Raw genomic sequence first — 13,043 nt, 5'->3', positions numbered from 1 at the left:
TGAACTCATGGCGATCCTCCTACCTCTGCCTCCCGAGTGCTGGGATTAAAGCCATGTGCCACCACGCCCATTTCCCTTTCTTTTTTTTTCTTTTTCTATTTTTTGGTTTTTTGAGGTAGGGTCTCACTCTAGTCCAGGCTGACCTGGGACTCACTATGTAGTCTCAGGGTGGCCTTGAACTCATGGTGATCCACCTATCTCTGCCTCCCAAGTGCTGGGATTAAAGGCTTGTGCCACCACGCTCGGCTTTTTTTTTTTTTTTTTTTTTTTTTAATTTGAGAGAGAGTGAATGGGCATACCAGGGCTTCCGGCCACTGCAGACAAACTCCGCTTGCCTGCTCCACCTTGTGCATCTGGCTTACATGGGTCCTGGGGAATTGAAGCAAGGTCTTTTGGCTCTGCAGGCAAGCGCCTTAACTACTAAGCCATCTCTCCAGCCCCAGAATTTCCATTTCTAATAGGTTCCTAGGTAATGCTGATTGTTATGATCTGGGAACCACATTGAGGCACAGGATTCTTAAAAGTTCTTAAATGCTCAATTAGATAAAGGTATTTCAAATGTTTAGATATGGCATGAGGATTTATAAATAACCCTTAACTTGTATATAGAAATGCCTGTTTTCAGGCATTGTGGCACATGTCATGAATCCCAGCACTTGAGAGGCTGAGGTAAAAGGATCCCCATGAATTTTGAGGCCAGCCTGGGACTACATAGTGAATTCCAGGTAAGCCTGGGCTAGAGAGAGACCCTACCTTGAAAAAAAAAAGAGAAAGAAGTGTTTATTTTTTAAAATTTATTTTTCTTTTTACTTATTTGAGAGCAACAGACAGAGAAAGAGGCAGAGAGAGAGAGAGAGAGAGAGAGGGAGGGGCCAGGCATGGTGGCGCACACCTTTAATCCCAGCCCTTGGGAGGCAGAGGTAGGAGGATTGCCATGAGTTCGAGACCCCCCTGAGACTCCACAGTGAATTCCATGTCAGCCTGGGCCAGAGTGAGACCCTACCTCGAAAAATAAAAAAAAAAAAAAAAAAAAAAAAGAGAGAGAGGGGGGGGCACGCCAGGGCTTCCAGCCACTGCAGACAAACTCCAGATGCATGCTCCCCTTTGTGCATCTGGCCTACATGGGTCCTGGGGAATTGAGCCTGGAACTGAGGTCCTTAGGCTTCACAGGCAAGTGCTTAACCACTAAGCCATCTCTCCAGCCCAAGAAATGTTTGTTTTAAGGTACTTGGATAATAAGCAATAAAATGACCAATTCTGAAAAACTTATTTCTACTAGGAAGTCTGGATTCAAGTCTCAGACTGCCATTCAGAAACTAATTAATTGAATAAATTATGTGTGTGTGTGCTGAGTCAGGGTCTTGGCATCACACTTACTATGTAGTCCAGACTGGCCTTGACCTCACAGTGATCCTCCTGCCTCATGGTGACTTTGGGATGTTTGGATTATAGGCATGCATCAAGCCCAGCTCAGGATAAATTCTTTTGTTGTTGTTACTGTTTTTGAGGTAAGGCCTGACTTTTAGTCCAGGCTTGGAACTTACTCTGTAGTCCCAGGGTGGCCCTGATCTCTCAGTTATCCTCCTACCTCTGCCTCCCAAGTGCTGGGAATAAAGGTATATACTGCAATGCCTGACTGGATAAATTACTTTCATAACTCATTTTTCTACCTACAAGACAAGTTATTTTCTTTCTTTTTTTGTTTTTTGAGGTAGGGTCTCACTCTAGCTCAGGCTGACCTGGAATTCACTATGTAGTCTTAGGGTGGCCTGGAACTCGCAGCAATCCTCTTACCTCTGCCTCCTGAGTGCTGGGATTAAAGGCATGCGCCACTATGCTTGGCTTTAGAAGAGTTATTTTCTGTTGTATTTCCGAATCTTATAAAGATCAGATGAATTGATGAAATGAATTTGATAAATGAATGTGAACACTGCTGTAAAGCTTAATAAAGACAAGATAATAAAATATATCAATTTTGTTTCACAGATTGACTGAAGTAATAGCTAGTGCTCCTAAAGGTGAATTACTGAAGAGAGTTCTTAACCCTTTACTTCGTGAGTAATCCTTCATATAGCATTAAAACGTTTCTAAGATTGTGTTTTCAGGAATATATAAGTAGCTAGCAAGCTGTGGGATCTATCCACCTGTCTCCACCCCTCCAGCCCTGACACTGCAGGAGCATACTACTGTTCCTGGCATTTCATAGTGGTGCTGGGGTCTGAACTCAGGTTCTAAGACTTGCATGGCAAGTGCTTTACTATTCTTCCATCCCTATTGTCTTTTCACATGATTTTATTTTTTGTGATACTGGATCAGATCCAGGGTGTACTATGTGCTAAACAAGTGCTATAAACTTTGCTGTGCTTCCAAGGAAGGAAAAGAATTTCAAGCCGGGTGTGGTGTGGCGCACACCTTTAATCTGAATTCTCAGGAGGCAGAGGTAGGAGGATTGCCGTGAGTTCTTTTTTCTTTTTCTTTCTTCTTTTTGGGGGCTGGGGGTTTAGGTAGAGTCTCACTCTGGCCCAGGTTGACCAGGAATTCCCTATGTAGTCTCAGGCTGGCCTTGAACTCACGGCAGTCCTCCTTTTGCTTCCCCAGTGCTCAGATTAAAGGTGTGCACCACCACACTCAGCCCCCTATTCTTTTATATATGTGGCTGATTGCCATTAAATACCTAGAACTCACACTGTTTTCTTCTGCATTTATTGTAATCCCCAACTCCTGTCAGTCCTTTATTTTTTTTTTTGGGGGGGGGTGAGGTAGGGTCTCACTCTAGCCCAAGCTGACCTGGAATTCACTGTGGAGTCTCAGGGTCGCCTCGAACTCATGGCAATCCTCCTACCTCTGCCTCCCGAGTGCTGGGATTAAAGGCGTGCGCCACCATGCCTGGCTCAATTATATTTTGTTTGTTTGTTTGTTTTGGTTTTTTCAGGTAGGGTCTCACTCTAGCCCAGACTGATCTGGAACTCACTCTAGTTCCAGGCTGGTCTCAAACTCACAGCAATCCTCCAACCTCTGCCTCCTGAGTGCTGGGATTAAAGACATGTACCAGCATGCTCAGCTGACTTTTGTTGAGTAGATTATATTGAGATATAACTTTGTACTACATTTTACATATTAAATTTTATGGGAAAATACTAAAAATACCCTCTGTTTTAATAGCCTATGGCCCTGCTCTTATTGAGCACTGTCTCATAGAAAATGGATTTTCTGGCAATGTCAAAGTGGATGAAAAACTTGGAAGTAAAGGTATGTTTATATGGTCCAAGCTTTGTTTATTTTCATTTATTTCACTTCCTCTTTCTTCTTTCTATTTATTTTTCTGTTTTGGTTTTTCAAAGTAGGGTCTTGCACTAGCTCAGGCTGACCTGAAATTCACTATGTAGTCTCATGGTGACCTCGAACTCACAGTAATCCTCCTACCTGTGCCTCCCAAGTGCTGGGATTAAAAGTGTCCACTACCACACCTGGCTTCTTTTTTAAATTTTATGATTTTGGACTGGAGAGATGGCTTAGTGGTTAAGTGCTTGCCTGTGAAGCCTAAGGACCCCGGTTCGAGGCTCGATTCTCCAGGACCCACATTAGTCAGATGCACAAGGGGGCGCACATGTCTGGAGTTCGTTTGCAGTGGCTGAAGGCCCTGGCACGCCCATTCTCTCTGCCTCTCTCTCTCTGCCTCTTTCTCTCTCTGTCACTCTCAAATAAATAAAAATGAACAACAACAAAAATTAAAAAAAAATTTATGATGCTAAGAACTGCCTTACTCTTCAGCTGCACTTTATTTATTTCCTTTTTGTTTTTGAGGCAGGGTCTGTCTCACACTGTAGACTAAGCTGGTCTTGAATTGTGGATCCTCCTGCTTCAGTCTCTTGGGTGCTGGGATTACAAATGTATGCCCCCATACCTGGCCCATCTCCGTCCCTCCCTTCCTCCCTCCCCCTCCCCCTCCCTCCCTCCCTCCCTCTCTCTCTCTCTCTCTCTCTCTCTCTCTCTCTCTCTCTTTTTCTTTCTGAGGTTGGGTCTTACTCTAGCCCAGGTTTATCTGGCAGCTCACTCTGTAATCCTACATTGGCCTTGAACTCACAGAGATCCTCTTGCCTCTGCCTTGCAAGCACTGGGGCTAAAGGTGTGCATCACCATGCCAGGCACAGTATTTGAATTTTTCAATTCTGTGGTGTTTGGCTGTATTGTTGTTTTTATTTGGGTTTTTCAAGGTAGGGTCTTGCACTAGCCCAGGAAAACCTGGAACTCACTATGTAATCTCAGGGTCGCCTCCAACTCACAGTGATCCTCCTACCTCTGCCTGCTGAGTGCTGGGATTAAGGGCATGTACCACCATGCCCAGCTATTTTTAATTTTTTTAAATCGTATTATTTATTTATTAGATACAGAGGGAGAGAGAATGAGCATGCCAGGGCATCTAGCCACTGCAAACTCTAGATGCTTGCACCACAATGTGCATCTGGCTAATGTGGGATCTAGTGAATCGGACCTGGGTCCTTAGGCTTTGCAGGTATGCACCTTAACCACTAAGCCATCTCTCCAGCCCTATTTAAAAAATTTTTTTAAATAATTTTTAAAAAATTTATTTACTTGAGAGAGAAAGAGGTAGAGTGAGAATGGGCACACCATGTCCCTCCAGCTGCTAACTCCAGACACATATGCCACCTTGTGTTTCTGGCTTATATGGGTTCTGGGTAATAAAACTTTGGTCCTTTGGCTTTTCAGGCAAGTGCCTTAACTGCTAAGCCATCTCTGGCCCTATCTTGCATTTTAAAAATAAAAATTGGGTTGGAAAGATGGTTCAGCGGCTAAGGCACTTACCTGGGAAGACTAAGGCCTGGGTTTGATTCCTCAGAACCAGGTGCACATGGTGATGGCCTGGCATGCCCATTCTCTCTCCCTCTCTCTAATAAATAAATAAAAATAAATGCAGCCAGGAGTGGTGGCACTTGGGAGGCAGAGGTAGGGGGACTGCCATGAGTTCGAGGCCACCCTGAGACTACATAGTGAACTCCAGGTCAGCCTGGGCTAGAGTGAGACCCTCCCTTGAAAAACAGACAAAATAAATAAATAAATAGATAGATACATTTAAAGAAAATCCAAACTTGGTGTGGTGGCACACACCTTTAATCCTAGCACTTATTAGAGAGAGGGAAAGAGAATGGGCATGCCAGGCCATCACCATGTGCACCTGGTTCTGAGGAATCAAACCCAGGCCTTAGTCTTCCCAGGCAGATGTAGGAGGATCGCCCTGAATTCAAGGCCACCCTGAGACTACCAAGTGAATTAATTCCAGGTCAGGCTGGGTTAGAGTGAGACCCCTCCTCAGCCCTCCCCCCAAAAAATAGACAAATTGAGGGTCAGGTGTGATGGCGCATGCCTTTAATCCTTCCACTTGACTGGCTGAGTTGGAAAGATTACCATGAGTTTGAGGCCACCCTGAGACTACAGAGTGAATTTCAAGTCAGCCAGGGCTAGAGCAAGACAATACCTTGAAGAAAAAAAATCTGAATGTTTTATTTTCTAAAATATACTAATTCAACATAATTCCTCCCTGCATATGTGTACATACACACACATACAAAATGATAACAGGTGATAGTGATGTTTTTGTCTGTTACTATAAACTGATTCTGATATTCATTTATTATATGTATATCATTTACAAAACAGAAAAAAAAATTTTTCTTTTTAAAAATATTTTTTATTGACATCTTCCATAATTGTAAACAATATCCCATGGTAATTCTTTTCCTCCCCCCACTTTCCCTTTTGAAACTCCACTCCATCATTTCCCCTCCCCTTCTCAATCAGTCTTTCTTTTATTTTGATGTCATGATCTTTTCTTCCTAATACGGTCTTGAGTAGGTAGTGTCAGGTACTGTGAGGTTGTGGATATCCAGGCCATTTTGTATCTGGAGGAATACGTTGTAAGGAGTCCTACCCTTACTTTGATTCTTAAATTCTTTCTGCCACCTCTTCCACAATGGGCACTGAGCCATGGAAGACGTGATTGAGATATTGCAGTTCTGAGCACTCCTCTGTCACTTTTCAGCACCATGGAGCCTTCTGAGTCATCCCAAGGTCACTGCCATCTGAAAAGAGAAGCTTCTCTAACCAAAAGTGAGAGTAGCATTAATATATGGATATGAGCATTAAGAGAAGTGCTTACTGGGAAGTGTGGTGAGCATAGTATATACATTTAGCCAAACAGCAGCAGATGTTACACCCCTAGAGCTCATGATTATCCCTGCTATGGGTTTTCAGTATCAGGGATGTATTCCCTCCCATGGAGTGGGCCTCCAGTCAAATTAGAGGTTGGTTGGTTTTCCCCATAACAGACATGCCACTATTGTAGCTGTTGACTCATTTGGCCTGGCTGGCCAGATATAAGGCTTGTAGTGTCCACTGTTGGGTATCTTCACTGGTGATCTCTCTCTCTCCCATTGAACTTCATGCAGAATGGCTTTTTCCAGCTTTCTGTCAGCTAGTCTACATGGAGGAGGTTTTCAGCTCAGCTCTAACATAGTTTCTCAGTGACCTTGCAGCCCAAGAATGTGGAGTCTTCAGCAATAGGGTCTCACCATCTATTCCTGGTGGGAAACCAAGAGCCTCGGCAATGGTCTGTAATGTTAGGGGGGCACCAGGGACCTCTCTGGCCAGCAACTCAACAGAAGGTATCCCATCCCTGGCACCTAAAATTTTCTAGTAACAATTTGTGGCTCCTGTGTGTTCCATTGTCCAAAAAAGTAGGTTTTCATATGACTTGTTGATATCCTCTTAGATTTATTTATTTATTTTTTCTTCCTCTTAGATTTTGTTTAGCCCTCCATCTACCTTTCCTTTTCTCCACCTCTTCCCCTGACCTCACTTAGGCCTTTTTACCCCTATTATTAATCTCTTCTTCTACTTATTTTTTTGTTAAGAACACTATTTCATAAATAATTTTTCCATTTTCTTAAATTTGTGTGTATGTGGATATGTGTATGTATACTTGTGTGCATGGCATGTGGGGGTGGGGGTGGTCTGAGGACAGTCTTTAAGTGCTTGTCCTCTTCTTTTTTGAAACAGGGTTTTGATTTACTGCTGCATGTGCCAGTCTAGCTGGCTTACAAGCTTCTGGATTCCTTGGCTCTGCCTCCCATTGTCTTAGTTGCATTGGGATTACAGACACTCGGCATCAAGCATTACATGATTGCTAAGGACTTGAATTAGGGAAGCAGGCTTAGAAGTGCCTTTAACTGCTGAGTTATCTCCCCATGCACTTATTTTTCTCCTCCCTCCCTCCCTCCCTCCCTCCCTCCCTCCCTCCATCCCTCCTTCCTTCCTTCCTTCCTTCTTTCCTTCTTCTCTTGGTGGTAGTGGTAAGGAACTCATTCTGTATCCCAGGTTGATATCAAACTTACTGCAGTTTTCCTACCTCAGCCTGTTGGCTGCTAGGACTAATGGCATGTAACACCATGCCTGGTTTTTTAAGTTTTGTTTTTTTTTTTCAGATTCATCTGAAGCTTGACAATGTAGGACTCTCAGTGCCTGGGCAGTTCCCATATTTCCTTCCTTTCCCCCTTCTCCTCCCTTTTATCCCTTAGAAGTGAACAGGTTTCCTCTGGGAGCTTTACTCAGTGTTTGGTGGGGAGCCAGGTAGTCCTGTGGTGGGGGGAGGGAGGTCCACCATCAATGACCAAGGAGGGGGAGTAGAGAGCATTCTTTCAGTTTACACAGTCCTGGGGAATCGGGTGGTGGTACAGGTACTGGCACTGCTCATGCTGTCTGTTGAGGGATGCTCACATACCCATCACCCATCACTGTTCCTCTGCACACTTAGCTTTTTGGTTTTTGTTTGTTTGTTTATATGTATGTATGTATGTATGTATGTATGTATGTATGTATGTATGTATGTATGTATGTATGTATTTAAGAGAGAGAATTGGTACACCACGCCTCCAGCCACTGCAAATGAACTCTAAACACATGTGCTGCCTTGTCCATCTGGCTTATATGGGTCCTGGGGAATGGAATCTGGGTCCTTTGACTTTGTAAGCAGGAGCCTTAACCACTAAGGCATCCCTCCAGCCCAGCATCTATAATTTTATTGTGGTGGGTTTTACCCTCAAGCTCAGGTGAGTCTGTTAGAGGACTGATTGGTCTGAGTTCAGGGACTATCTGTTTACTTATTACTTATTTGAGCAAGAGAAAAAAAGATAAATGATAGATAAAACTAGGTAGGTAGGTAGAGAGAGAGAGAATGGGTGCTCCAGGACCTGTATCCACTGCACATGAACTCCAGATACAGGTTCCAACATGTGCATCTGGCTTACATGGGTTCTATGGAATTGAGCCTGGGTGTTTAGGCTTTGGAGGCAAGCTCCTTAACTGCTAAGCCATCTCTGCAGCCCTTGTTTGTTTGTTTGTTTTTTTAATTTTGTTTGTTTATTTGCAAGCAGAGAGAAAGAAGAGAGACAGTGAGAATGGGCAAACCAGGTCTCTCCAACCACTGCAAACAAACAAAATCTGGCTCATTAGGCTTTGTAGACAAGTATCTTAACTACTGAGCCATCTCTCTAGCCCAGCCTTTCTGCTTTTATACATATCTGTTTAGTAGTGGCTAATCAACACTTCACTGGCATTCCATTTTTCTCTCTTTTTCTTGATTTTCCTGTTAGATATTGAAAAAGTATTGATTTGTCTGCAGAAGGCAGAAGACTATATGAAGAAAACATGCAACTTCAATGGAAAGGTAGCAAAATTATGTATATGTACTGTTTATTACTTTATCATTTGGATTTTCATAAATGACATATCCATTAAAAGATTCATGTATATCAATTTACTGTTATAGGTTTGAAAGTTGATTTCTGAGGGGACAAGAAGGGAAAGGTTAATCAAAATTAAATAAGTGGCTGGGCATGGTCACACATATCTTTAATCCTGGCACTTAGCAGAGGTAGGAGGATTGATATGAGTTCAAGGCTATCCTGAGACTACATAGTGAATTCCAGGTCAGCCTAGACTAAAGCAAGACCCTACCTTGAAAAGAGAAAAATAAGCCGTGTGTGGTGGCACATACCTTTAACCACAGCACTTGGGAGGCAGAGGTAGGATTGTTACGTGTTTGAGGCCGCCCTGGAGATTACATCCAGGTCAGCCTGGGCTAGAGTGAGACCCTGCCTTGAAAAGCCAAAATTAAATAAATAAATAAATAATAAAAACTGGGACTGGAGAGATGGCTTAGTGATTAAGGCACTTGCCTGCATACCCTAAGGACCCAGGTTCAATTTCCCACTACTCACATAAGCCAGATGCAGAGGGTAGTACATGTATCTGGAGTTCATTTGCAGTGGCTAGAGGCCAGGGGTGCCCAATCTTTAAGAAAATTAAGAGGCCAGTTGTGGTGGTGCACACCTTTAATCCTAGCACTCGGGAGGCAGAGGTAGGAGGATCGCCTTGAGTTCAAGGCCACCCTGAGATGACAGTGAATTCCAGGTCAGCCTGAGCCTAGAGTGTGACCCTACCTTGAAAAACCAAATAAATAAATAAAAATAAAAGTCTCTATTTTATTCTTTTTTTTTTTTTTGAGGCAGGGTCTTTATTCTAGGTCAGGATAATGTGGAACTCACTCTGTAGCTCAGGCTAGCCTCTAACTCATGATGGCCCTCTTCCTGAGTGCTGAAATTACAGCACCAAATAAATAGGATTTGGTGATATACTCCTTTAATCCCAAATCCCATAATTTGGGAAGTTCAGGGTCATGAGACTGTAGCTGAGAAGCTACATAACAAGGTAAAGACCAGCTTTATTTATGAGACCCTGTCTCAAAAAACAAGATAATACTTTGTCAGTGACATTATTTGAGTGCTCTGGAAAAAATTGAGGAATTTGGAAATTGTATTTTTTTTGATTGATATAAAGTCTTGCTATGTAGTCCAAGATGACCTTGAGCTCCTAAGTACTGGTATCATAGGTATGTACCACGACACCTGGCTAAAACATTGCTTCCTGAATTGATTTTAGTCAAAGAAGCATGTTTTAATTAACCAACACGTAAAGACACTTACTTAAGAGTTAAATATTGAAAAGGGTACCTTATACCTTGTATTTTTCTTTTGAATTCAAAGTACTTAGGAGAAACTCAATAAAATTAATGTCTTGAAAAGTGAAATGTTGTTAATTGTGAATTTAAATATGTCTAATACTGGAATTTTTTTGTGGGATAGGGCTATATAATTCAGAAAAAAGAAGTAAAACCAACCCTGGATGCAGATAAACCAGTTGAAAATATACTCACGTAAGTATGTAGGCATGGACCAATTTGCTTTGTATTGTTAACTAGTGTTCTTTAATGTAATATAATAAATATGTTTTATAGGTATGAGGAATTTCATCCTTTCTTGTTTTCTCAACATTCACAATGTCCATATATAGAATTTGAATCATTTGACAAGGTGAGTTTTCCTCTTCTGTTTTTTTGTTCTGTTAGCATCAGTTCTAAGAATTGTATGCTCTACCTTGGTTTGGGGGATAGAGCTCACTGATAGCATCTTTGCCTATTATTAGCATTCCAAGGGCCCTGCCTTCAGTAGTTCTTTATTTATAATGTAGGCTGAAGCAGTTGTTAAAATGGAGAAAGGAGACATGTTATACAGCTGTTACTTATACAAGTTTAGAACAAAAAACTGCACAGGAGAGGTCAACACTCAGTACAAACTAGCAACTAAAACAGTCTTTTTACTTTAGAAAGGATGGCTTCATTTTCAGGGCCCTGCTTTTAATTATCAGCACTTTCCTAAAAAGAGAATAAATATTCTTACATTATAATCACTGTGAATCTGGGGTTAGGCTGAGAATATAGTACAGTGGTAGAGTGCCTGCTTGGCATGTGCAAGTCCTGGATTCAGTCCCCGGCACCAAAAACTAAATCATTCAATTGTGGGGGTTAAAAATCAATGTAGGCCGGGCATGGTGGTTCATGCCTTTAATCCCAGCACTTGGGAGGCAGAGAGGTAGGAGGATTGGCATTTATGAATTCAAGGCCCCCCTGAGACTACATAGTGAATTCCAGGTCAGCCTGAGCTACAGTGAGTGAGAGCCTACCTTGGAAAACAAAATAAAACAAAACAAAAAATCAAGAAGTCACATTAACAACTATTGGAAACAATTGTTATCATTGGATTTGAAAATAAGGACCAAAGACTTGATTATAGTTTTATTCTTTGTTTTTTGAAGCAGGGTTTCACTGTAGCCCAGGCTGACCTGGAATTCATTGTGTAGTCTCAGGGTGGCCTTGAATTCACGGTGATCCTCCTACCTCTTGAGTATTGGGGTTGAAGGCATGTGCCACCATGCCCGGCAGTTTTATTCTTGATATTTTTAGATATGTAATAGATTTATTAGACATCTGACCAGGTTTGCTGAGTGACATTATGGTATAAAACAGACTAAAATTTTGTATATGTAAGTTGAAGCATAGAATGTAGTTTTTTTTAAAACAGCTACTTAATTATCTGTTGTTATTTTTTTAAAATAAGGCTGTGGATGAATTTTATTCGAAGATAGAAGGTCAGAAAATTGATTTAAAAGCTTTACAACAGGTATGGTATTATTTAAAATATGTTAGACCAGTTAGACATAGATTTCATGGGTAGATGTTGCTTTCATTTAGGAATCAGCTACCTTACAGAAGAAATGTGGGAAATAGTATCAACTTGCCATCTCATGGAGTGAAATCAAGGTCAAGGGAAGTCTCATTATAAGTATGTATCTTCATTCTTTTCATGTATTCCACTTTCAGATTTTTTAAAATAACATTTAAAAAATATTTGGGATATGGTTTAGAGGTTAAGGCACTTGCCTGCAAAGCCTAATGATACAGGTTCAATTTCCCAGTACCCACATAAGCCAGATAGAGCAGCATATGTCTGGAGTTTGTTTGCAGTGGCTGGAGTCCTTTGCATGTCCATTCTCATTCTCTCTCTTTATCTGCCTCTTTCTCTCTTTAAATAAAAAGAGAAAAAAAAATATTTACTTACTTGAGAGAGAAAGAGGCACATGAGCAAAAGAGAGTATGGGCGTGCCAGGGACTCTAGCCACTGCAAGTGAACTCCGGATGCATGCACCATCTTGTGCATCTGGCTTACGTGACTACTGGGGAATGGAACCTGGATCCTTAGGCTTCTCGGGCAAGCACCTTAACTGCCTAAGCCATCTCTCTAGTCCAAACATTTTTTTTTTTAATTTGACTATTTATTTGCAAGTAGAGATAAAAGAGAGACAGTGAGAATGGGCATACCAGGGTCTCCATCTGTTGCAAATGAACTCTATATGCATGTACCACTTTGTGCATGTGGCTTTTCATGGGCACTGAGGAATCAAATTCCAGTTGTTAGGCTTTGCAGGCAAGTGCCTTAACTGCTTAGCCACCTCTCTAGCCCATTTTAAGATACTTTCTAACATGACTGGAATCTTAGTGTGATTATGAGGCCCTTTATTTATACATAGTGTGACTTATTAAGCAATTAGTTTGTAATTACAACACTACTAGGGAGTATTTTATTTTGGGGGGGGGATTTTTAAATTTTTATTTACTTATTTGTTTTTTTTTTTTTTTGAGGTAAGGTCTAACTTTAGCTCAGGCTGACCTGGAATTCACTATGTAGTCTCAGGGTGGCCTCAAACTCACAGTAATCCTCCGACCTCTGCCTCCCGAGTGCTGGGATTAAAGGTGTATGCTACCACACTAGAGAATATTTTATTTTATTTTTTAATTTTTTAATTTTTATTAACATTTTCCATGATTATAAAAAAAAATCCCATGGTAATTCTCTCCCTCACCCCCCGACACTTTGCCCTTTGAAATTCCATTCTCCATCATATTACCTCCCCATCTCAATCATTATACTTACATATATACAATATCAACCTATTAAGTACGCTCCTCCCTCCCTTTCTCTTTGAGAATATTTTAAATGGGCCTGAGGGCTAGGGAGATGGCTCAGTGGGTAAGAGTGCTTGCTCCACAAGCATGAGGAATGGAGTTTGATTTC

General features: G+C 41.6%; 1 protein-coding gene across 1 annotated transcript in view; it reads left to right on the top strand.

Annotated features, from left to right (window-relative positions):
* Nemf (nuclear export mediator factor) overlaps positions 1–13,043 on the top strand; it is an 87,063-nt gene that overhangs the window by 10,368 nt on the left and 63,652 nt on the right. The window contains exons 6-11 of the mRNA XM_045155065.1: positions 1,987–2,054; positions 3,163–3,249; positions 8,667–8,740; positions 10,218–10,288; positions 10,370–10,445; positions 11,529–11,591. Of these exons, the coding sequence (XP_045011000.1) occupies positions 1,987–2,054; positions 3,163–3,249; positions 8,667–8,740; positions 10,218–10,288; positions 10,370–10,445; positions 11,529–11,591 (439 nt within the window). The remainder of the gene's footprint in view (positions 1–1,986; positions 2,055–3,162; positions 3,250–8,666; positions 8,741–10,217; positions 10,289–10,369; positions 10,446–11,528; positions 11,592–13,043) is intronic.

Source organism: Jaculus jaculus, chromosome 7 (genome assembly GCF_020740685.1).
Source record: "Jaculus jaculus isolate mJacJac1 chromosome 7, mJacJac1.mat.Y.cur, whole genome shotgun sequence".
Classification (NCBI taxonomy): Eukaryota; Metazoa; Chordata; class Mammalia; order Rodentia; family Dipodidae; genus Jaculus; species Jaculus jaculus.
This window is presented reverse-complemented; position numbering and strand designations above follow the sequence as displayed.